Here is a 27,420-nt window from a genome sequence, read left to right as displayed (position 1 = left end):
TTACTGCTTTCTGCTATCTCACGGCAACATTTAATAAGCTATTTGCTCAGTAGAATTATGTAAATTGCATATTTGTTTTCAGTCCTTAGACTAATCCTCAAAGACTTTTTTTCTCCTTTAACAAGATGATTTACTGTGATAAAGGAAAACCTGGCGTGAAGTTTTCTTTCTACCTATCTAGTGTTTGAGTGAGGTTAGAGCTTAAAACAATGGCTGGATTACAAAAAGGGCAATATTATTCAGCAGCTTAAAACAGGTGTCAAAACATTTCCAGTCTGAGTTAAATCAAATGTTAAAACTGAAATGAGAACGGAGGTAAGGAAACAGATTAAAGTAGTTTGGACAGATTGCTGGCAGTTGCTCATGCCCCGCAGATAAAAGTTTATCTGGCCGTACGTGCAAAACTTCACTCTAGTCATTTGTCATTCTTCACAGCAAGGCAATGCACTTCTACAGAGCACTACTTTTTTAGACAACTTTCTAAATTCTTAACTCGAAACCATAAAGCCAGTAAAGCATTACAAAATTCTCGAGGCCCTGGTTACTTTTAGTTGGATGGCTTTTTAACTATTGTCTTAGTAAGTCTTTATTTAGAATTACCACTCAATCAGAAGAGCATTTCCACCCAGATAGAATGGTAGATTCTGGCAGACATCCACATGTTATTCACATTGTAAATCTAAATCTGCATTCGATTTTGAATTTCCACGAAGTGTGAACAGGATGGCCAATGCTTTGAGCATATACTAATATTCAGGACTGCCAAGATCCCAAAAAAACACAGAGTTTTATTCATTTTACACCAATAGATTTTTCACCAATCTATTCATTTGCTTTTTTTCAGGGGCTTCCGGGTGAATCCATTTAGACATTATTACTTTTCTTGCATTAAACAGTAATTTTGTTATTGTCTGCTCAATCCTCTCAATTGATATAAGCATATCTGAGACATTAAAGGGTCACTCCAGTCAAAACTAAAAAGTCAGCATTTGGTCAGAAGTCATGGAGCTCTACAAGCACCCAAAGTTTAATGTACCTGGATGGTGCTGTTACAGAGATCCCCTGGTGTTCCCTACTAGGCCACAGCTGAAGCCTGTGCCGGCAACAACAATAGAGCAGTGCTGTCCTGAGTCACTTCAGATTAAGTATAGGAAATATACACAAACAGAACTATGTCATTTTTATACTGAGGACTACCCCTTGCAGAATACTAATAAGACATCAGTAATGATGGGGTTTGGATAATGTTATGTATAAATAGAGACGCAGGATCTTCTCTATATGCTGTGTGTAGGAGATTATTAGCAAGTGTTCCGCTCCTGCTCCCTCTCCTCTCCAAAGACTTCTATAGTCCGCTGTAACCTGATTTCTCTGAGTATCTATCTCTTCTCTGCTTTATGGATTCTATTAATGAATTCTGAGTAAGTGAACAGGAGCTGTGTGTGTGAAGGGGAAATTACGATAAGCCGAGAATTGCATTTTTCTGTAACAAGATATATTACAAAGTTTCTTATCTTCACTTCTACTATGGATTCATGGAAAATTGTATTATCATCATTTGTAAATACACATCATTCTTTCCTTGGTTTCGGTATCAACAAATTGGGAATTGGGGTAATTACACACCTATTCTAAATCATCTGAATATAACGTTATAACGTTTACCTATGCAACTGTATGTTTTTTGCTAACCAAAGGTTTCCTTCACATGTAGCCCAAATGCATTTTAGGAGAAAAATGTCTTGCCTGCATAATTGCAAATAAATCTCGTCGTTGTGTCAACATAAATCCCATCCTAGCGTAACGTATTCAACACATTGATTAACACTTCGTTTCATAGGTCAATGTTTGCATGGCCTGGTCATAAACAAAGCAGCTTGTTTATTTCACAACAAAAAATTTTCCCACATTTTCCAACATGTACGGAGTATTAAAGCAGTGATTGGAAGGAGGAATGTGCAACTATAATGACCTGTTCACATCTCGTTTTATTTCCTACATCTGGTGTGTTTGGCTTTTTTTTTTGAAGGATGGAACAGCGTAGTAGACTATGCTTTTCTATCTCGTAAAAAGATGTATGCTGGTCGGTATACTGTTTTTTTACATGGGCCCATGGGTGACGGATGTCACTGAATGGTATCCGGCACAGGCCTCTGTTAAACGTATGCGTCGGGAAGCTCCAGTGACCAAGATATCAGCTAGGGACTCCACACAAACCCCGCATGATGGCCTGCGACCACAACACCTTCTCCTCAGTGGCAGCACTTTGTTAGAACCCATGGCTGCTATCTCAGCCTGTAGTAGCTGCATCATTTGAGCTTCCCTGGGGTAACCCCAGTGACGCTACAATGACGTAAATTTCCGAGGCCGTCATAGTAGCTGGGGAATTTAGCTGCTATGAAAGCATCGGAGTACTGTGACTGCTCGATAATAGTTATCCATCATCCATAGGTTATAATGAAATCCGTTAAATGGATACGTCATGAGAGTTCATGTTGTATCAGTTAAACGGATACTATTAGAGCCTATGGGTGATGGATGCCACTGTAAGCCATCCGTCTCAGCTTAAGTTTAACGTATACAGAGGTTTTCCCATTGTACACGTCAAACACAGGCAAAAACGTGATGCAAACTTATCCTAAGACATTCATGAACTTAGATGTGATCGATAATAGTTGGGTCCTGCGTGTCAGAGACACACGTGACCAGTGCTCACCGAAATGAGCAGTCCCGTTGACTTGACTAATTTGTGTTTGATGACAAGATACAGCTAACTGTATCTCAAAAAGTACATTACTTTTTTTAATTAAACCCAATTCAAAAAAAATTTAAAATAAAAAATATTGATTTAAAAAAAAACAAAAACCTTTAATGGTATACATAGCCTTTATGTATGCGTTAAAAATGTAACATTTCCATCAGAAACGTTCCAATTTATGCAACTCAAACATGGGATCACGATATTTCTTCAGAATTTTGACTCCACCCACCCCCTCCACATCTTTTGAGCATAGATCTACATTACAGTGCCGATCAGATTATGTAGGAGGTAGGGCACTTATATTCTGGTGACAGAGCCTCTTTAATGCAGAGATCAAGATGGTATAGGATAGGTAGACTTAAAAATAATGCAATGAAAATAAAATAAATTATAGGTAGGAGTGTGTTAAGGGACAGTGAAAACTCCCTGATGATCTAGCCTTACAACAAAAAGGAGATAAAGGTCTGTACCTATGAATGAAGTAATGAGAATTGTGTCCGCTGACCAGCTGGTGATGCAGTAAAGTGCTTGTGACAATATTTAGGAAACTGGAGCGATTGCTTTCTTACCCCACTTCTGCATAGGGCTATCCAACAATTTAGAGAAGGTCATCACCCCCCACCCCTCTTTATTCAATGTGAAATTCTACATGTATCACAAAGGGACGGATATATTGACAGAGCCTAGCATTGGAAAGGGATAAATTGAACTAATGCCTTACCTGCAATGACAAATATCCAGTAGAGTGGCATACATAAAATATCCAGTAGAGTGGCATACATAAAATATCCAGTAGAGTGGCATACATAAAATATCCAGTAAAGTGGCATATATGATATTTTGTAGGCTCAGATGAGATGTGGTTCACAAGATTTTTTATTTGTAACGCATGTTAACAAGTTTAATTTTAATCTTATTATTTACTGTGATTCAAATGAGAATTTTATTTGGGCAAATTATCTATCTGAATTTATAAATGAGATATTTAATCATCCAGTAACCAGAACCCTGAATTTCTAGCTTGGGGCTCATATCAATCGGTCTACAATAGAAAAAGAACGCAAGAACATGATAAAATATACAACACATTGTACTCCCTAGTTTCCCTCATGGAGTGTATGCGGTCAAAGTTTGTGAGAATATTTATTAGAAACCAAGTTTTAGCAGAAAATGTTAGCTGAAGCACTATAAATCTGTAGAATCCATTTTAGCGGTGATGCTCTTGAACTACATTGTACATTCCACAAACAACTTGAAAACCCCTTATCTAAAAAGGACGCTAAAAGTAGGCTGTGACGGATGTCTAATAGTGGCATCCATCACCCATAGACTATTATAGAATCCGTTTAACATATACGTCATGAACTTTTATGACATGCAGTACTGTGCAAAAGTTTTGGCAGTTGTGGAAAAATACTGCAAAGTAAGAATGCTTTCAAAAATAGAAGTGCTAATAGTTTTCTTTTATTAACTAACAAAATCAAAAGTGAATGAATAAAAGAGAAATCTAAATCAAGTTAATATTTGGTGTGACCACCCTTTGCGTTCAAAACAGCATCAATTCTTCAATGTACACTTAAACACAATTTTTGAAGGAACTCAGCAGAGAGGTTGATCCAAACATCTTGGAGAACTAACCACAGATCTTCTGTGAATGTAGACTTCTTCAAATCCGTATTTTCATGTAATACCAGACAGATTCAATAGATGTTGAGATCGTGGCTCTGTAGGGGCTGTATCAACACTTCCAGGGCTCCTTGTACTTCTTTACGCTAAAGATAGTTCTTAAAAGGTGTTGTCCAGGAAAAAAAAAAATCTAAAAAGTGTCCCCCAGCCTTGGGTTGCCTTCCCTAATACCCCCTATTAAACTTCTAACCAGTTTCTGTTTGATCTCCATCGTCACTGCTGCTCTGTTTGTTTACATCCCTTGCTTCTGTTCCTGTCTGGTAACCCACCATACCCATGATCCCCTGCTGCATCTGAGGAGACCGCTTGCATCTCCCCCCCCTGCTTCCTCCAAAGCATCTCAGCTATTTGCATACTGCCACGCCCCTCTATGTTCACAGGTCCTTCCCTGCTCTAATTCCAGGCAGCTCCCTCCCTGCACACTGTCTTACACACTTATAATCATCATTATCCTTTGTGCCTCCATCTATCCCTGATCTAAATACAGGCACCAATCTCCCTCCCCCACCCCTTTCACAGCCTGATAAATGTAAGTCTGCCCACTTCACCTATGTCAGACATCTTGGTAACTAACAACAAATTGCCTTTAGGCAAGGAACCCTATTTCCCAACTACCATAAAAGTAAAATAAATTCTTTATTATGCTATATTTAGCAAAAAGACAGACAACAAAAAGATTAAAATTGTCACTGCATGGTGTCGGGCGAAGGTGTAAAGGGTTACTGCATATGCAGCGGTGTGAAACACCTAACGACCAGTGTGAGGACCGGTATTATGGCAGTCAATTAATTGAGTTTGTCCAACAGTAGGTCCGGCAAAGGCAGGAATTAAAAGAAAAGAAACCCCCCCCCGACATGTTTCGCTACTGCTGTAGCGTCCTCAGGGGTAAACGGGGCTAATGGGACCTACTGTTGGACAAATGAGGGTCGGGGATTCCGCTTCAGAAGTGAGTGACGTCGCTGTGTCCATATATGGACAGTGTAGTCACTCACTTCTCCTGTAGCGGAATTCCCTGTAGGGGATTCTGACTCCTACAGGGAGAAAAAACAGACCCTCCTCCTCCTCCCATGCACTCTGCACTGTGAGGAGGAGGCGAGAGAGCGCCAGCGACGGAATACACGGCCATCACTCGGGACACATTCCGGTGATGGCCGTGTATTACCCAGCCCCATAGACTTCTATGGGAGCCGGGACGCCAGGTAAACAGCCGAAAATAGGGCATGTCCTTTTTTTTGACGGGCAGGTTTCCCTGGCCGTCAAAAAATTGGTCGTGTGAATAGCCCCATTTTGGGTCTCTTGTTCCTACTGTGGCTGTGTGACAGCCATTTTTTGAACGGCCGGGAAGCCCTGTCGTGTGAATGGGACCTTATAGATAAAAAAAAAAAAAGGGCCATTAGCGATAGGAGGACAATAGAGGAGGAGGAGGAGGGAGCAAGGAGGACAAGATAAAAGGAGGAGGGAGCGTTAGGGAAGAGTCAAGACGGCCGGGTAGTGCGGGAACTACGAGTGTGAAGCGGGCTGAGGAGGCGTGGACGACGAGATAGAAGGAGGCGGCGTGTACTAAGATTGATGACGCTCCGTGTCTTTGCTCAGCCAGCACTTCCTGCTGTGTAAAGACACGGTGCGTCATCAACTACATCTACAGGCGGCGAGACCAGAAGAGGTGGAGCTCTGAAGAGCTCACAAAACATCCGCCCGGCCCACTGCCTGGAAATGTAGCTGATGACGCGCCGTGCCTTTCTCAGCCGGAAGTGCTGGCTGAGCAAAGACACGGTACCTCACAGGAAATGAAAAATGTACCCTGGGTGCGGTCATGTGACAGCAGATCAGAACAGGAGAACGCTGTCACAGGTAAGTAGACACTATATTAGAAATGTTATTAAATATGACTAATGAAGTTAAAATTTTAATTAAATTCATTCCCGGACAACCCCTTTAATGACAGTGGGTGTATGTTTGAGGTCGCTGTCCTGCTAACGAATAAATTTGGAGCCAATTATATGCCTGCCTAATGGTATTGCATGATGAATAAGTATCTGCCTGTATTTCTCAGCATTGAGGACACCATTAATCCTGACCAAATCCCCAACTCCATTTGCTGAAATGCAGGACCAAACTTGCAAGGAACCTCCAACATGCTTCACTGTTGCCTGCAGACACGCATTATTGTACCGCTCTCCAGCCTTCAGCAAACAAACTGCCTTCTGTTACAGCCAAATATCTAAAATTTTGACTCATCAGTCCGAGCACCCGCTGACATATTTCTGCAACCCAGTTCCTATTTTTTCGTTCAAAGTTAAGCCGCTTGGCCTGGTTTCCACGTTGAAAGTATGGCTTTTTGGCCACAATTCTTCGATGAATATCAATTCTGGCCAGACTTCTTTGTGCAGCAGATCAGTGTACCTGGGTCCCACTTGTTTCTGCCAGTTCTCTGCTGATGGCACTACTTCCTGATTTCGAAGGGAAGTAAGCATGGTGTCTTTGATCTGCTGCACGGCTTCCTTGGCCGACCACTGCGTCTACGGTCATAAAAGTTCTACGCTTGAATAGCAAATCCTGAAACCCCAATCTTCTTTGAAATCTTTGCCTGGGAGAAATCTTGCCGATGCAGTATAACTACTTCAAAAGCAGGGGAGGGGTTGGATCCAGCGCTGCAGGTACGATGTCTGTTAAAACGGGAATCTGTTCCCAAGTTTTATTTTGGCTTGATTAAAAACGTAGCAAGTGAGCTACGTATAGTGGTTGAAGTGACAAGTGGGTATTGTCCAAATCCAGAGGGAAAAAGAAGTATAGGCGGTAGCCTACGCGTTTCTGACCTTCTCCAGGTCCTTAGTCATGGCTTATGGTCATGGCTTTTTTCTACATTTTTTTCTTGTACTGCAGTATAACTACCTTGTGTCTTGTTGCTGTGCTCAGTCTTGCCATGGTGCACCTTTGACATTAAAACGGTCTTCCACGACCTCATCTTTGTAGCAGTTTGCCTGTTCCTCACCCAGTTTTCAGCCTCCTACACAGCTGTTTTTGCTATAATTAATTTTAGCCTAAATATGAAAATGATGATCATTATCACCTGTTTGGTATAATTGGTTTATCATACATCCATGACTTTGTGCAAGTGTGCCTAGAAGAATTGATGCTGTTTGAAGGCCTTTTGGTAGTCACTCCAAATATTAATTTGATTTAGATTTCTCTTCTGTTCATTCACTTTGTATTTTCTTAATAGATAAAAAAAATATTAACACTTTAATTTTTGAAAGCATTCTGACTTTGCAGCAATGTTCCACAACTGCCTTAAACTTTTGCACAGTACTGTATATACATTAGATGGATGCCATAATAGTGTGTTTAACAGATGCCTGTGACATATGCCAAATGGTGACATACGTTATCTATAGGAACCTATGTGAAAAAAAATTTAATACTGTCTGGTATCCCATTATATGACATATCGTAGTCTACTAAGCTATTCGATACTTTAAAAAAAAAATATATATATATATATATATATATATATATTATATTTAATATATATATGTCCACCATCCAGTAGCACCAGCAAAAATATGGGTGGGTGCACGTCCCAAGAGCCCGATCACAGATCCAATTCTTCTATAGTCGTCCAATAAGAGACAGCACTCCAATTAGTAGTGAAAAATTGCTTTTTTATTAGCCCTTGTGCAACGTTTCGACTCTTTGCATGGAGCCTTTTTCAAGCATAAAATCAGTGTAAAAGCAAGTGCAATATATGGAGACCAAACAATTGATCTCGTTAACAAGTGATTAACAGTAATTTGAAAAATAGACTAATATACAGTCATGATATTTCCAATACAGTATATAAATATATAAAGCGTGACAAAAGGCACACAGTGGACCTCACAACAACTGAGATCCCCATGTACACAACAACCTAAGTGCTAATTAGTATGTGTAACAATAAACGTTCACATGTGTAAACAATACATAATAGATTAAAAACATTGACCATGTGTTACCTTGGATCCATAGACCGGAGCATTCTTCCGGCGCTTTAGACAAAAAACGGCGCTTATTTGTGACACACATCAGAAGAGCTGGAACGCTCTTCCGCACATGCGTATTACAATTTTGATGCAGACGGCAGCCATCTTTGTATAGAAATCTCGATTTATAATGAGTATATACTATCGAACGGCAGGTACATAATAAAATCGAATGCTGTGACCTAGTTTATATATATATCCAACTATACCAGCCAAACGGAGGCAAGAAGGATACTCTTTTGGCCTCAGATGGGCTAATAGTGTCCTATGGACACGCTTAACGTGTACGTCGGGAGCTCTTCTGGTGTATACGATAAATGTAGGGCAGTAACGTGATGTGAGCAGGGCCTGATAGATGTTGCCAAGTCCTCCAACAGCAGGAGTCATGCTTTTTAACCCCTTCCCGCTCAGCGACGTACTATTCCATCGCGCTAACCAATATGTTCGCGCTCAGCGACGGAATAGTACGTCGCGGGAGTAACGGCCATTTCGGCCATCCTCCCGACAAATGCAGGAGCTGTGACAGCTGCTGTCTCGTACAGCAGCTGTCACAGCTCCTACAGCGGGGACCCATCGCCGTGTCCCGCTGATTAACCCCTGAAAAGCCGTGTTCAATAGTGATCACGGCTTTTTATGGGTTAAGCTACAATCGCCAGCCTGCTACGCGATAGCGGCTGGCGATGGTGGCTATGGCAACCGGACACCAAACAATGGTGTCCGGCTCTGCCATCGACGGAAGCCTAGTGGGTCCTGACGAAGTCAGGACCCACTAAGCTTGCTGTCAGTGAGTAGCTGACATTTCTAATACACTGCACTACGCATGTAGTGCAGTGTATTAGAATTGCGATCAGGGCCTCCTGCCCTCATGTCCCCTAGTGGGACAAAGTAATAAAGTAAAAAAAAAGTAAAAAAAAAAAGATGTGTAAAAATAAGAAAATAAAAGTTTTAAAAGTAATACAAGTAAAAATCCCCCATTTTCCCTTATCAGTCCTTTATTATTAATAAAAATATATAAACAAACAAATAAACTATACATAATTGATATCGCCGCGTCCGTAACGGCCTGAACTACAAAATAATACAGAACGCCGTAAAAGAAAATAATAAAAAATAAGTCCTCGCACGGCTTTCTTGATTGAAAAATAAAAACTTTATGGCTCTTAGAATAAGGTAACACAAAAAGTAAATGATTTTTTACAAAAAGTATTTTATTGTGCAAACGCCATAAGACATAAAAAAAACCTATAAACATCTGGTATCGCCGTAATCGTATCGCCCCGCAGAATAAAGTGAATTTGTCATTTATAGCGCACGGTGCACTCTGTAAAAAAACATAGAATAAAAAAACAATAGTAGAATTGCTGTTTTTTAGTCACCACGCCACCTAAAAATAGAATAAAAACTGATCAAAAAGTCACATGCACCCCATGAAACTGCAATGAATTCCTCAAGGGGTCTAGTTTTTTGGGGGTTTTCCACTGTTTTGGCACCACAAGACCTCTTCAAACCGGACATGGTGCCTAATAAAAAGGAGGCCTCAAAATACACTAGGCGCTCCTTTGCTTCTGAGGCCGCTCCTTCAGTCCATTACCGCACTAGGGCCACATGTGGGATATTTCTCAAAACTGCAGAATCTGGGCAATACGTATTGAGTTGCGTTTCTCTGGTAAAACCTTTTGTGTTATAAAAAAAATGGTATAAAGAGGATTTTCTGACAAAAAATGTTTTTAATTTCACCTCTACTTTGCTCTAAATTCCTGTGAAACACCTAAAGGGTTCATAAACTTTCTAAATGCTGTTGTGAATACTTTGAGGGGTCTAGTTTCTAAAATGGGGTGTTTCATAGGGGTTTCTAATATATAGGTCCATCAAAGCAACTTCATAACTGAACTAGAACCTAAAAAAATAAATAAATTAGGCAATACTTCGCTTCTTACATTATACTGATAATGAGCCGTGTCCACCCCGAGATGACCCCAGTTTTGACAGTTTGTATAAACGGAGACCCCTATTAGACCGTTTCAGTGCCCGGTTTTCACAAGCATACACCCCCGAGAAGTGTATTTCTATTGATGAGTCCTTTGTACATTTTAAAGGGAGGGTTCAATTCCGCGAGTACCTGCCGGGTAAGAAGGCAAGGTATGGCGTGAAGATGTATGAGCTGTGCGAGAGTGCATCAGGGTATACCTACAGGTTTAGGATATATGAAAGGAAGGACACCAGTTCTCAGCCCCCAGAATGGCCCCCCTTACTGGGAGTTAATGCAAAAATTGTGTGGGATTTGGTGCACCCACTGCTGGACCAGGGTTACCACCTCTACCTGGATAATTTTTATACTGGTGTCCCACTCTTCAACTGCCTCGCGTCCAGTCCTGTGGCATGCGGCACTGCTAGAAGAAATCTGAGAGGCCTCCCTAAGACTCTGCAGGGCAAACAAGAAGGGGTGAGAGCAGGGCACATTCTAGCAGCAACATATTGTGTGTCAAGTACAAGGACAAGAGAGATATCACACCAGTACCCGTGTACCTGTACGAGGTACCAGTACAGAGACCCCCAAACCAGACTGCATCCTGGACTACAATAGGTACATGGGAGGGGTGGACCTGTCAGATCAAGTCCTGAAGCCCTACAGCGCCATGCGGTGTGGTATAAGAAGCTGGCCGTGCACATCATACAGATGGCATTGTACAATGTGTACGTGCTACGTCGATGTACAGGCCAGAGGGGAACTTTCCTGGAATTTCAAGAGGTGGTTATCAAGAACCTAATCTTTAGGGACCAGGAAGGGGGGGGGCACCCAGTACTTCTGGAAGCGGGGCAACACACATCGTACCAGGGCAACACTTTCCAGGAGAAGTTCCCCAAACTGGAAAGAAGGTAAAAAGTCAAAAGAGGTGCAAAGTCTGCTATAAGAGGGGTATAAGGGAGGACACAATATATCAATGTAACACGTGTCCCGAAAAACCAGAGCTCTGTATGAAAAAGTGTTTTAAAATGTATCATACATCCCTTGATTTATAATTTACCCCAATTCTACTTACCCTGATGTACTCCGCACAGCTTATCCCCCCTTATCTTTCCCTTCTGATCCCTGCTGTGTGCCCAAGCAGCTGATAACAGCCACATTGAGGGTATTGCCATACCCGGGAGAACCCACATTACAGTTTATGGGGTGTATCTCTCCGGTCAAAATGCTCACTACACCTCTAGATGAGTGCCTTAAGGGTGTCGTTTTTAAAACGGGGTCACTTCTTGCGGGTTTCAACTGTACTGTGGCTTCTGCACACATGACTTCGCACCAGAAAATCCCCAGTAGGCCAAATGGTGGTCCTTTCCTTCTGAGCCCTCCAATGGGCCCAAACGGCAGTTTATCACCACAAATGGGGTATTTGCTGCACTCAGGACAAATTGCGCAACAGAATGGGGTATTTTATTTCTTGTGAAAATAAGAAATTTTCAGTCAAAACTACATATTATTGGAAGAAATAAATTTTGTTTTAATTCCCAGCCCAATTCAAATAAGTTCTGTGAAAAAACTATGGGGTCAAAATAGTCACAACACCCATAAATGAATTCCTTGAGGGGTGTAGTTTCCAAAATGGGGTCACTATTGGGGGATTCCTACTGTTTTGGCACCTCAACACCTCTTCAAACCTGGCATGCTGCCTAAAATATATTCTAATAAAAAAGAGGCCTCAATATGCACTAGGTGCTTCTTTGCTTCTAGGGCTTGTGTTTTAGTCCATGAGCGCACTAGAGCCACATGTGGGACATTTCTAAAAACTGCAGAATCTGGACAATACATATTTAGTAGTGTTTCTCTGGTAAAACCTTCTGTGTTACAGAAAAAAAATTGAATAAAATTGAAATTCAGCAAGAAAAATGAAATTTGCAAATTTCACCTCCACTTTGCTTTAATTCTTGTGAAATGCCAGAAGGGTTAAAAAACTTTCTAAATGCTGTTTTGAATACTTTGAGGGGTCTAGTTTTTAAAATGGGGTGTTTTATCAGGGTTTCTAATACATAGGCCCCTCAAAGCCTCTTCAGAACTGAAGTACCACCTTAAAAAAAAGGCTTTTGAAATTTTCTTAAAAATATGAGAAATTGCTGTTTAGGTTCTAAGCCTTGCAACGTCCAAGAAAAATAAAAGAATGTTCAAAAAACGATGCCAATCTAAAGTAGACATACGGGAAATGTGAACTAGTAACTATTTTGGGTGGTCTAACCGTCTTTTTTACAAGCAGATGCATTTAAATTCTGAAAAATGCTATTTTTTCCAAATTTTCTCTAAATATTGCAATTTTTCACCAATAAACACTGAATATATCGAACAAATTTTACCACGAACATGAAGCCCAATGTGTCACGAGAAAACAATCTCAGTATCGCTTGGATAGGTTTAAGCATTCCGACGTTATTACCACATAAAGAGAAATATGTCAGATTTGAAAAATGGGCTCTGAGCCTTAAGGCCCAAACTAGGCTGCGTCCTTAAGGGGTTAACAGCTCTCTCATCACACTTAGGACAGGCCTTTTAAAATACTAGAACACAACTAAAAAATCTAACCCACAGTCAGGGTATGTGCACACGGTAGCAAGCTTTTACGTCTGAAAAGACAGACTGTTTTCAGGAGAAAACAGCTGCCTCGTTTCAGTCGTAAATGCTCCTCCTCGCATTTTGCGAGGCTTCTCTGACAGCCGTAAATTTTGAGCTGTGCTTCATTGAGTTTCAATGAAGTACGGCTCAAATTACGTCTGAAAGAACAGCTGTCAAATGACGACGCGTAAATGAGGTTGTCTGCACAGTACGTCAGCAAACCCATTCAAATGAATGGGCAGATGTTTGCCGATGTATTGGAGCCCTATTTTCAGACGTAAAACGAGGCATAATACGCCTCGTTTACGTCTGAAAATAACCCAGCCTCACTGTTAATACATCAGCTTTACATGCCTTTATTACCCTCTATACTGAAGATTTAAAATAAACTTGTATTGAAAATATGTGAAAACAAGAAAATATATATAGCCAACAGCAGTGTTTAGAAAGCGGAAAGGTTGTCTCAAACAAATGGCAGGAGCCAGAGTGCTTATATGCCTAAAAATTAGTTACTGGTATGTAAAGTTCCTAGTTGTTCTACATTGAAGCATAAGAAACGTCTTGTTTCTTGTGACGCCCCATAAAGCTCTGTTTTAATATATATATATATATATATATATATATATATATATATATAAGACAAAAAATAGGCAGCACTCCGTTCAGATAGAGGTGAAAAAAGAGGGCACTTTTATTGTCCCATAGTGGCCACTGTTTATGGGACAATAAAAGTACCCTCTTTTTTCACCTCTATCTGAACGGAGTGCTGCCTATTTTTTGTCTTATATACCATTGGGATTGTGGTCTTATCCCGTTGGCTTGCACCCATAGCATACCGGTGCGGCTGGATCCATTTGTTTTAATAATATATATATATATATATATATATATATATATATGAAACCGTGCAGCACTTGTCTATAGACTGTCTGGAATTGTGGCTTAAAGAGGCTCCGTCACCAGATTTTCAAACCCCTATCTCGTATTGCAGCAGATCGGCGCTGCAATGTAGATTACAGTAACGTCTTTTTTTTCTTCCAAAAACGAGCATTTTTGGCCAAGTTATGAGCATTTTTATATTTATGCAAATGAGCCTTTCTTAAGTACAACTGGACATGTTTAACGTTATGTACAAGTGGGCGTGTATTGTGTGTGTACATCTGGGCGTTTTTACTTGTTTTACTAGCTGGGCGTTGTGAATAGAAGTGTATGATGCTGACGAATCAGCATCATCCACTTCTCTTCGTCAACACCCAGCTTCTGGCAGTGCACAGACACACAGCGTGTTCTCGAGAGATCACGCTGTGACGTCACTTCCTGCCCCAGGTCCTGCATCGTGTAGGACGAGCGAGGACACATCGGCACCAGAGGCTACAGTTGATTCTGCAGGAGCATCGGCGTTTGCAGGTAAGTCGATGTAGCCTCTGTCGCCTGGTGCCGATGTGTCCTCGCTCGTCCGACACGATGCAGGACCTGGGGCAGGAAGTGACGTCACAGCGTGATCTCTCGAGAACACGCTGTGTGTCTGTGCACTGCCAGAAGCTGGGTGTTAACGAAGAGAAGTGGATGATGCTGATTCGTCAGCATCATACACTTCTATTCACAACGCCCAGCTAGTAAAACAAGTAAGAATGCCCAGATGTACATACACAATACACACCCACTTGTACATAACTTTAAACACGCCCAGTTGTACTTAAGAAAGGCTCATTTGCATAAATATAAAAATGGTCATAACTTGGCCAAAAATGCTCATTTTTAAAAAAATAAAAAAATGTTACTGTAATCTACATTGCAGCGCCGATCTGCTGCAATAGGAGATAGGGGTTTGAAAATCTGGTGACAGAGCCTCTTTAAGTGAACTACCAGGTACAGCCAATGGACAAGAGTGCCACTGCAATCCTATAGAATCCCTTTAAATAATCCCCCTATAAGGGACTAAAACATGATTCGGACTGTGCATTATGAAGGGATGACAGAACAACTTTGTCCAAACGGACAGATCAAACATAACTAGATTTAATGTAATACGTAAAAACATTGGCCCACATTTATGAATGTATTGAACGCATCTTTTTTTTTGGTGCATTTCACACCAAAATAGTCTCTTATCTGCTGTGCAATAACTCTGTTATTTTAACTTGAGAGAAGAGGCTTTCTTTTTATTTTAGAAACAGTGCTGTTCTCTATGGACTGTGTCTGAAATTTTGGCTCACTCCCATTCACTTATATTAGGCTTAGCTGCACTACTAGGTACAGTCCATAGACAAGAGTGGCGCTGAAATCTCATACAATCCCTTTAAATATTCCCTCTATAAATAAAGGACCCAAATATGATTCGGAATGTGCAGTATGGAGGGTCCACAGAGCAACTTTGTTCAAACTGACATATGAAACAAATATATTTAACCCCTTAGTGACCAACAATACGCCTTTTCACGTTCGTCACTAAGGGGCCTTAGGCTAGGCTGACGCCTTTTCACGTGAGCCTAGTCTAAGCCCTAACCCGTTAAATGCCGCCGTCAATAGCGACCGCGGCATTTAACTTTGTTTACAGAGGGAGTGAGCTCCCTCTGTCACCCATCGGCGGCCAGCAAATGCAATCGCGGGTCTCCGATGGGTTGTCATGGCAGCCGAGGGCTTGATAAAAGCCCCCAGGTCTGCCCTGGACATATGCCTGTTAGGACGCGCAGGAGGCACGTGCTAACAGATTGCCTGTCAAGATTTACACTGACAGGCAATAATGCTCTGGTATACGAAGTATACCAAAGCATTACAGCAGCAATCTGAAGATCACACAGTAAAGTCCCCTAGTGGGACTAATGCAATAAATAATAAATGTGAAATAAAGATTATTAATAAAAGTTACAGTAAAAAAACAAAAAAAAAACATTTTTTTCCATAAAAAGTGGTTTTATTTAGTAAAAGTGTAAAAAATAAATAAAAGTACACATATATGGTATCGCGACCGTAATGACGCCATTAATAAAGTTAATATGTAATTTAAACCACAAGGTGAACACCGTAAAAAAAAAACACGCAAAAAACAATGGCGAAATTGCTATTTTTTCCCATGCACCCCAAAACAGTACCAATCAAAACTACGTCTCGTCCCGCATAAAACAAGCCCAAAAAATCACTACATTGATGGAAAAATAAAAAAGTTATGGCTCTTGGAAAGAGACGATGCAAAAACAAATAATTTTAGTTCAAAAGTGTTTTTATTGTGCAAAAGTCGTAAAACATAAAAAACCTCTACATATGTGGTATCGCCGTAATCGTACTGACCCACAGAATAAAGGTAACATGTTATTTACGCCGCACAGTGAACGGCGTCAATTTAAAAACGCATAGAACAATGGTAGAATTTCAGGGTTTTTTTATAATTCCCTCCCAAAAAAAGTTAATAAAAAAATTATATGTACCCTAAAATGGTGCAATTAAAAAGTACAACTAATCCCGCAAAAAACAAGTCCTCAGACAGCTATGTAGACGAAAAAATAAAAAAGTTATAGCTCTTTGAATGCGACTATAGAAAAACGAATAAAATAGCTTGGTCATTAGGGTCTAAAATGGGCTGGTCACTAAAGGGGTTAATATCATCCTTAAAAACATTGGCCTACATTTATGAATGTATTTGAGAGGGGGGGCGGGGGGGTTTGTACATTTTACATCAGAATAGTCTCTTATCTATTGTGCGCAGGCCCTGGCATAGAAAAAGATGTATCATTTTAGCCAATGTGAAAGTTAAAGGGGTTTTCCCACCAAGGACATTGACATTTATGACATATCCACAGGATATGTCATAAATGTCAGATTGATGTGGGTCCCACCTCTGTTCAACCGCTCTGTGCTCCGGCTGACGTGTGTGATTGCCGACCATGAAGAAGAAAACAGCGTAACTCGCTGAGCTACGCTCCTTCCGTAAATCCCATAGTAGTGAACAGCAGTTACGGAAGCAGCGTAGAATGCGAGCTTCACTATTTCTGTAGCTACCATTCAGTTCTATGGGACTTACGGAAATCACATGATTCAGCCACAACACAGAGCAGTAGAACGGGGTTTAGGGGGCCACGTTCTAGAGATCAGTGCAGGTCCCAGAGGTGGGACCCACATCTATCTGACATTTATGACATATCCGGTGGATATGTCATAAATGTCCATTATAGTAAACTCCTTTAATGGCAGTGATGTTTATTGCGACAGTTTATCAAAGACAGCACAATAATTCATAAATGTGACACAACCTATGTCAACAAAGTAGTCTAGCTTTAACGTAGACATTTGTTAAAAGGATGCCACTTTTGATAACTGTGGGCCATAACACTTCCTATTTATATCTGTCACAATACATGCAGTAAAACCTTATCAACTGCTGACAACTCAAGTTGCAAACAACAAAATTCAGAATCCATTTCAGAATCTATACAGACACTTCACTATTGAAAGCAAAATTATGAAATTATGTAGCAGTAACTAAGCTGCCCTAAATTAAAAGCCTGGCAACTATAAATATAATTTGGCGACCAAGTGGTTATATTTTTTTCTAAAAAGGCATTCGACATACCAGTTTTCTCTGAGGTCCTCAGAAATACCATGTCAGCTGGGATTCGTTGATTCTGTAAATAAATAAATGTACGCATAAAAAAATAATTCCGATCCAGATATGCTCTATGTTATTAGCAGCCAAAGGTCGCAAACAGGATTGAAATGCAATTAAAATAGGATTTATCCTAGTACTTTATATTCTGCATTTGCAATTTAGAAATCAATATTTTAAAAAATTATACAATAAATAAGTAACAGTTAAGCCTCTCCGGTACTTCCAATTGGTGAACCGTCTGTATGCACTATGAATATTAATGAATACTGAAATTATTTTATGTTGTGTAAATTCATCTAAATTGTAATAGTAACAATTAAGCAGTAGCACAACACTGGACTTGCACTATGCTTACAAAAGTAGACCTGTTATATAACTAAAATAACCTGATTACTACAAAATATTCAGGACTTTATATTACATTGCATTGCATAAATAAGTGCAAAACCTGATCAAGGATTTCTAAAAAACCAAAACCAACATTATTTAACCCCCTAACAGTCACATTAAAAATTGGAAAAACCTACTACTTTTACAGCATACATTTTTTTGGGTTACAAAATGTTATATTTTGTGTCACCACATTCATAGACCCATAACATTTTTATTCTTCCGGAGCTGCATGAGAGCTGGTTTATTGTGGATAACTTCCTTTCATTGGTACCATTCTAGGGTACATAGGACTTTGATTACTTTTTATTCCTGTTTTTAGTAGGCAGGACGAACAGAAAAAGGCTATTCTGTTTGTTTATTATTTTACGTTTACTGTGCAGGATAAATAACTTGAAAATTTTATAATACGTATCTATGCGGCAATGCCAAATATGTGTTTTTTTTTATTTTAATAATAAAACATTTTGTAAGAAAAAAAAAAGGTTTGGCTTTTTACTTAGGATTTTTCTTTTTTTTTTTTTTTAAACTCTGACTTATTAGGTATAGAAAAAAGTGATTAGATGAGCAATTGCTTATCTCCATAATCTTATCTAGACAAAAAAAAACGAGGAAAAAAAACCCCCAAATGTGATTCAGAAAGAAAAGCATGATAAGGGGGTGATAACATAAGCAAACGTTCACAGCGGTTATCTGAAGCCATACAGGGACAGGAGGCAGATCACAGAGCCTCCTTCTCTCCCTGCACACTACCAACATATCCCTCTCCGCACATCACCCCCCCCCCCCCGGTTTATTTCCACACAGGCTGAAGAGGGAGCTTCAAGTAAATGCTAGAGCCACGATTCCAGTCTTGATTTTATGAAAAAGATTCCTGCCACGATCTGGCCTGAGCTAGTTATTAGAAGCAGCTCCCCCTGCAGAAACACTGCTAACCGCGCTGTGTATTGGTCTTTTGCCATTGAATGAGCGCAGCTCAGAAAAATCAGCAAGGGGGAGGGGGCTTAACAGGGATTTTATTCTAAACATTTGAAGAAAAAAAAAATGCGTTTTGGTTGTGCCTTTGTTTGTTTTTTCTGTGACTGTAAATATTTATATAAATAAAAATATTTTTACATTTTAACATACTTACTCAGGGCCATCTAATCCCCTCTAGCCTCAGTGAGTCTCACAGCGGGCTAGGGGGGATGCTAATTATAAAGAAAAGGGTCATACAATTATAGAAATATTTCATACTAGCCATTAGAGTACACACAATATGACATTGTCAGTTTTACTGTGTAGACTTGGATAGAATCAGCAGAGGGCAGGCTATTTAATGACAACTGACAGCTCTATTTGCCTATATAAAAGGCAAAATAGCAAGACTATACACAGATACGATGTATGCATCTCCCCTGCTACTCTCTGGGGCAGGGTGCTGTACTCCATCACTTCATGGAAACTGTAATAGTCTATTGACAATTCTTAGACTATTAAGTCCCATTCATGGTAGCTGCCATAAAGCATACACAACTTGCTGCATTGTCTTTACAGACCAAGGAAGAAAGCATGTGCCTCCAATATGGCTGAGAGGTTTTTAAAAATAAAAAAAAATTCTACAATATTGAATCCCTTAGTGACCAGCCCTGAAAGGGCCTTAATGGCCTGCAAATTTTCTTTCATTTTGGTCTCTCTGCATTTCAGCAGCAATAATTATTATTTTTTCATTGACGTGGCTATATAGGCAATTGTTTTATATGGGAGAATTTTTTTACGTTTTTTTTTTTTAGATGCAGGGGGTACTTATAAATTACTGTGTAATTTATTTTATCATTTATAATTTGTTTTATAAATCTATATTAAAAAAAAAAGAGCTATATTTCTGCATTGGTTTTTTAGTTTATTTTTTTATACTGTTCAAGTTTTATACTAAATAATCTGGTAAATTAATTTTGCATGTTATTATGCTTATGTACAGAGAGTTGCAGGAGAAAAAATGGACCTTTCCAGGGGCGCTGCTGTGTGGTGGAAATGATAGGAACGAAATCCAGAGATATTGATAAGTTCAATTTATTTGAGTGAGTGGCTACGCGTTTCAACGATGAACAATCGTCTTCCTCAGGCCATGTACACATTACAATGGACATAACTTATATAGCATGTAGGTTCAAATTACCATGAGTGAAAAAACCGCGGTTTTTTCACTCATGGTAATTTGAACCTACATGCTATATAATTTATGTCCATTGTAATGTGTACATGGCCTGAGGAAGACGATTGTTCATCGTTGAAACGCGTAGCCACTCACTCAAATGAATTGAACTTATCAATATCTCTGGATTTCGTTCCTATCATTTCCACCACACAGCAGCGCCCCTAGAAAGATCCATTTTTTCTCCTGCAACTCTCTGTACCTAAGCGGTCCCATCTGGTTACCGACTCGGATCTGGCAGCAGCACTGTGGTTTCTACTATACATGCCCTAAAAACTTTGTTTCCAGGTGAGCACATTTCTTGCTCTATTGTCTCACCTGTACCAACTGATCTGCACAAGGTGGCGCCGTGTTTTTTCTTTTATCATTATGCTTATGTGGATACGTAACTTGCGTCGTTTTTTTATAATGTATAGTATTCACAAAAAAAATTATTTTAATAATCATTTATTTTTTCAGACTTTTTTGTTAACTTTTTTATTACTTTTTTTAATTTTATAAAGGAATTAAAATATTACAACTTTTTTTATATACATACAATGTATTATCATTAGTATAAGATTAGTGTGCCCCAACAGCAGGCTTACTGAACAGACAGCCCTGGGGTCCTTTCTAGGTACCTAGGGCTGATATCAAATGCTTCCCCAGTCCCCAATTGCATCACCGGGAAGCTTGGTGGTGAAATGGACGGGGGGAGTATCCCTTTATCATGTCGCGGTCATGATCAAAAGGGTTAGACGGCCAGGATCTAGCTGTAATAAAGAAGCATCTCGAAGAACAGGAGCTGTTTGTTAGCAACAGCGCCTGCTTAGAAAGTGGAACGCTCATTATCCTCTTCTACAGCATCGACTAAAAACGTAGATGTATACTGAGGACCTGCACCTTCCGCCATCAAAAGACTGTGGACATTAAAGCGTTAAAACGAAAAAATAAAAACATTTATCTTCTACATACTAAATGTAACTAACAAAACTCAAATTAAATACATGATACATTCTCTTTGGCAGGGAGACTGTCTTTCTTGCTGGCCATCGTCTCTACTCTAAAAAAAACTATCTATTTTGGAATTAGCCTCACTAATAAGGTGCACACTATTAATATGGTGAATTACCCTCCATTACTTCGGCCACAAAGGGCTTGTCCACATGTAACATAATTGCTGTGTATTTTCCGTCCGGAATTGTGGACGGAAAATACGCAGCAGAATACAGTACCAGCAAAGCGGGTGAGATTTAACAAATCTCATCCACACGCTGCGTAAAATCTCAGAGTGGAAATTCACCTGTGGTGCGTATTTTTTGGTCAATTCCTGCTGCGGAAAGTGGACTGAATTGCTGCATTTTTCAGCGGAGATCCCACCATCCCCCAGCATTGAAAATAAATAAATAACGCCGAAAAATCTGCATCGTTTTCTGCAGTAATTCCGTTACAAGTACACAAGCCCTCAGAACTATGCTGGAAGATTGGGACAAATATAATTCATGGCTGGGCATGGTGCATGCACAAAAAAATTGTGTTTTCCCTAAGCTGATATACCTTTATTGCGTGCTCTCGGTCACTGTTCCTAGTCATTACCTCAGAATTTTCCAGAGGTTGGTCAACAAATTTGTTTGGCAGGGTGGTATTCCTAGGGTGAATAGTGCTACTCTATACTGGGACAAAACAAAAGGTGGGTATGGAGTTCCCAATGTGAAAAAATCTTATTAAGCAGCCCAAATAGCCCAGCTGGCTCTTTATCATGCTACTAAAGTAACAACCTCTATGGCTTGCGCTTGAAGCACCCGAATGCCACCAAATGCCGTTAAATAGGCTCTTATGGCTTCTTCCTGCTCAGTTTTTTTTCGTCACCAACCTCATCTTGACTCACCCTCTGTGAAGTACAGTACTCGATTAGATTGATTTCTCCATTCCTACCGTTGGCTCGGCTCTGTGGCAATGCACATTTCCTCCTGGGACGCTAATCCCTTGATTTGTATAGAGCTTGATCTGTAGTCAGACTCACGAAAGTGCATAATTTACTCACAGTATCGGCAATCAAGCCCTTCTCTGTCTTACAGGATAAGTTTTCCCTTTCCAGTAGGGGACTGTCCCGATACTTGCAGATTAAGCACTTACTCAAGACAGTTCTACCCCTCTAGCTCTAAGCCACTTTGAGCTGCTGTGTATCCAGAGTCCGCACTGTCACAGTACAATCTCAATGCTACATGCTTGCCTTTCCCAGGCCTAATCTAGCTGCCATATATATGTAAGTCAGAGGCCAACTTGCGCATGGAATTGTTTGAAGCTAAATGGTTACAAATTTGAACTTCCAGCACTAGAGGACTGGCTTAACACTCTGATGCTTGAATCCAACATAAAAGTCCTCACGAGATGGTACCTGACTCCAGCCCATCTAGCTAAGGCGGTCCCAGGATATTCTCCGTGCTGTTTTTGACAGAAACCAGGGGATATGGTTCATTTATGGTGGTGATGCCCTACAGTATAGAGACTTTGGGTGCGAGCATATTTCCTTATTCTGACCCTCACTAGTCACAACTTAGTTCAAAACCCTGGGAGGCCCTCCTTAACAAAATAAAAACATTCCTAATACAGCCCACCGTTCTCGTGTTTTCATTAACTTTTTTCTTATTGGCTGTCAAATAAACGATTGCAATGCCATTGAAGTAATCATTTCTTGACTTTCCTAAAGTTAAGAGACAGTTGGGCCGGTTTATTACTAATGAGAAACGGACGGCTTTACTCCTGCACAAGGTAGACAAGTTTAAATCTGTATTTAATCTGTAACTATATTAGCAATACCCCATTTGCTCGTTCTGCTCTTTCCTCAGAGGAATGGTCGTTTTTGCTAGTTGTGGGCTTTGGGCTAGTGGGCTTTCGGTCTTCCCCTTCTCTTCTCTCCTTTCTTCGGTCTCCTTGACCACATTTCTCTGTGGTCCCATACGCATTACCTGGTCTTTAGGTGGCCGCAGTTTTCATTGCCTAGAGCAGGGGTCTCAAACTCAGCCGGATAAATTGGCCGCGCATAGGAAAATTTTTAAGTCGAAGGGCAGCATTATTTCAAATTTGGTAAAATACTAAATTATTGTTAATCAATTCATTATTTGAACTACTATATCAATACTGCATTACTATAATACCACTGCTAGGTTTAAACATAGCAGGAATTTGCGAGTTTACTTCACGTGCTTATTTTAACAATCCAGTTTTCCAGTTTAAGTTTCGCTAAATGCAGACTGGCTGCTCAGTTGGCAGCGTTTGGCAGACACAAGAATGTCAAGATTGGGCAGCCCCTTTTTAGATAGTGCCACAGTGCACTCTGTAGATACTGCCACCCCCCCTCCCCGATAGATAATGCCACAGTTCCCGGTGTAGGTAGAGCCACACCAACCCCAGATAATTACCAAGTGCCCTCTGTAGGTAACGCCACAAGGCCATCTGTAGGTAATGCCACACACCCCCATAGATAATGCCATGATGCCCTCTGTAGAGAGTGCCACCCCCCTAGTTAATGCCACAGTGCCTTCTGTAGATAATTCCCCAGTGTGCTCTGTAGATAGTGCCACACACACCCCTTTGTACATAGTGAGACACACAGCCCTTTGTACATAGTGCCACACACACCCCTTTGTACATAGTGAAACACACACCCCTTTGTACATAGTGCCACACACACCCACCTTTGTACATAGTGCCACACATATCCCCCTATAGATAGCTCCATTGGGGCTCCCTCTAGGAGTGGAATCCCCAGCCAAAGCGCTGCCGGCACTTTGGCCAGGGATTCCTCTCCTAGTAGAGCCCCTGACGTCACTGTCCTTATATGGACAGTAACGTCAGAGGCCTCATCTACCAGCAGAATCCCCGTTGCGTCGGCAACGTGCTGGCTGGGCTATCCCGTCAAGGAGGAGGCACTGACGTCACTGTCCATGTATGGACAGTTACGTCAGAGGCCTCGTCTATCGGCAGAATCCCCGACCAGCGCGCTCTGGCTGGGGATTCCACTCCTAGAGGGAGCCCCAATTAAGCTATCTATAGAGAGGGGGGTGTAGCACGGTCCACAGAGTTGGGGTGTGTGATGTGGCACTATCTTCACGGGTGTGTGTGTGGCACTCCTCCTTTCGGCTTGCTCTCCCGCTGTTAGCGGGCAGCGGATGACAGCTTCAGGGGCCGCATGTGGCGCGCATGTTTGAGAACTCTGGCCTAGAGGGTCATATGTGCCTAGCTTCCCGAAATATAGTGCCTTGATTATGTGAGCGGTCTTAGTGTTACCGCTTTCTTCCTCCCTCTGTTTTTTGCATTTTAAGCAACAGCTAAGTGAGCTTCTATCCCTCTTTTATGTATGATGACCAGCATTACTCTCTTGTTCTGACTCCTGATCAGTTACTTATCAAGCCATAACGTTATGATGCTTTCTTTGTTGATGACTTGTAGGCTCCTGTTTTGACCTGTATGCACTTGTGTTCTGTGTGATTTAACGTTTCTTTATATTTCATTGGAAAAATGTTAACATTTTACTACAGAAGTTTAAAAAAAAATTTATATATATATATATATATCTTACTGAATCTATAGCACTTACTGCTATGTCGTCTGTTATGTACATGCCGGGTTTTACCGCTCTGGAACCATGTGACTATGCTGGCGTTATGTACTCCCAGCATCAGGGATGTTTTATATTCTTATTATATGTGCCCTCTCAGCGCCCAGAATACAGAACACCACTGATCATGCGTCACTTCCTCCCCTGACTGCAAAGCCTCCTGCAACATTTCCTTTGTTCTAATCAACTCCCCCCCCCCCCCCCAATGCATTGAAACTGCCTTGTTTAAAGATGTGGCGCATCTAAACAATGGCACCTTGAAGAAATGGGAGGAAACTAGATTTGTCGAACAAAACAAGGAAAGGACACAGGGGGGGGGGGAATGAGAGTACGGCTAAATGCCATACATGTTTTATTGTTTCAAATTATGACATTGGATAAGGCCTCATTCACACGACAGGGTCCGTGTGTCGGCCGATAAAATCGGTGTTTTGGGCCGTTTGTCACGGCCAGTTTGCATCCGTTTTGCATCCGTTCCGATTCCGTTCCGGGCCGTGTTGCCATTTTTAACGGCCGATTTTGACCCGTTATTTTCCCTGTCCGTTTTAAAATCGGATGAATTTCATTTAAATTTGTTGCCACACACAGCCCTCTGTAGATAATGCCACCCAGCCCCCTGTAGGTAATGCCACCCAGCCCGCTGTAGGTAATGCCACAGAGCCCCCTGTAGGTAATGCCACACAGCCCCCTGCAGGTAATGCCACCAAGTCCCCTGTAGGTGATGCCACACAGCCCTCTGCAGGTAATGCCACCCAGCCCCCTGCAGGTAATGCCACACAGCCCCCTGCAGGTAATGCCACACAGCCCCCTGCAGGTAATGCCACACAGCCCCCCCCTTCCAGGAGAAGTCACTGACTTCAATGTCCATATATGGACAGTTTAGTCACTGACTTCTCCTGGAGAGGAATCCCCGGCCACAGGGTCGGGGATTCCGCTTCTGAAGTGAGTGACGTCACTGTGTCCATATATGGACTGTGTAGTCATTCACTTCTCCTGTAGCGGAATTCCCTGCCACAGGGTCGAGGAATCCGCTTCTGAAGTGTGTGACGTCACTGTGTCCATATATGGACAGTGTAGTCACTGACTTCTCCTGGAGATGAATCCCCAATCCCCGGACGGGGATTGGAGATTCCGACTTCTACAGGGAGCGTAAAAAGACCCTCCTCCTCCTCACATGCACTCTGCACTGTGACGAGGAGGAGGAGGAGGAGGAGGAGGAGGAGGAGGAGGAGAGAGAGCGCGAGTGACGGAATACATGGCCATCACTAGGGACACATTCCGGTGATGGCCGTGTATTACCCAGCCCCCTAGACTTCTATGGGAGCCGGGCGACCGGGTAAACGGCTGAAAATAGGGCATGTCCCATTTTTTAACGGCCAGGTTTCCCGGGCCGTCAAAAAATCGGTCGTGTGAATAGCCCCATTAGGGGTCTATTGTTCCTAATGCAGCCGGGCGACGACCGATTTATGAACAGCCGTCACCCGGCCGGGAAACCCTGTCATGTGAATAAGGGCTAAGACTTTTATATACAACAAAGACAAAACACTTAATCCCACTTTAGGCCCGCTTACATTTGCCAGATTAGTTGCAGAAGAAACCACAGTAAATTCACCTCACAATCTTCAATATAATGTATATTTTAACACAGATTTACTCTTTTCAATACAATTAATGGGTTTCTGTAATTTTGTATTAACCCCACTGCTGCATTTGCTCCAGGTGTATATTCACTTTTGCTCATTTAAGAAAAAATGCATTACACATATAAGGCTGGATTCACACGAGCACATTACGTCCGTAATGGACGAAACGTATTTCGGCCGCAAGTCCCGGACCGAACACACTGCAGGGAGCCGGGCTCCTAGCATCATAGTTATGTACGATGCTAGGAGTCCCTGCCTCCCTGCAGGACAACTGTCCCGTACTGAAAACATGACTACAGTACGGGACAGTTGTCCTGCAGCGAGGCAGGGACTCCTAGCATCGTACATAACTATGATGCTAGGAGCCCGACTCCCTGCCGTGTGTTCGGTCCGGGATTAGCGGCGGAAATACGTTCCGTCCATTACGGACGTAATGTGCTCGTGTGAATCCATCCTAAGAGATGCCCAATTCAATGGCAGAGAAAGCAGTTTTACATTTAAAAACAAAACAAAAACTCAAGTCTGGCATTTCAATCCATAGAAATGTAAGCAAATTTTAACATCCATCAGTTTTCGAATTCTGCTCTTCAAACTGTCTATCGTAATTTACACCCTCAATTTAAAATTGCCAAGGTGCCGAAGTAAGGGGAATATAGCATGTCATATGTAGATAATTGAAGTAAAGAGCCACAGGCTACAAGACAATGCAATCTGCTGGTAAGCAACATGATGACATCATAAGAAAAGTACCATAAAACTCTGCTAGATCGCAGAAGTATAGCAGATGTTCTTGCGGAGTATTTTTATTTAGCACTGCCAATTCATAGAGAGTGCAAAAGGCTGACCTAAGGCTGCAAAAGCACACTGTGCATTTAGCTATTTACAGATGTTTTATACATCTGCTCATTTCGCTAAAGCTTTTCT

General features: G+C 41.2%; 1 protein-coding gene across 2 annotated transcripts in view; it reads right to left on the bottom strand.

Moving 5' to 3' along the window:
• ATP9B (ATPase phospholipid transporting 9B (putative)) overlaps positions 1–27,420 on the bottom strand; it is a 286,527-nt gene that overhangs the window by 218,099 nt on the left and 41,008 nt on the right. For both annotated transcript variants that reach the window (XM_075826526.1, XM_075826527.1), the window contains exon 7: positions 17,634–17,685. In XM_075826526.1, the coding sequence (XP_075682641.1) occupies positions 17,634–17,685 (52 nt within the window). The remainder of the gene's footprint in view (positions 1–17,633; positions 17,686–27,420) is intronic.

Source organism: Rhinoderma darwinii, chromosome 5, assembly GCF_050947455.1.
Source record: "Rhinoderma darwinii isolate aRhiDar2 chromosome 5, aRhiDar2.hap1, whole genome shotgun sequence".
Taxonomy (NCBI): domain Eukaryota; kingdom Metazoa; phylum Chordata; class Amphibia; order Anura; family Rhinodermatidae; genus Rhinoderma; species Rhinoderma darwinii.
The sequence above is the reverse complement of the archived record's forward strand: the minus strand, read 5'-3'. Positions and strand labels throughout refer to the sequence as shown.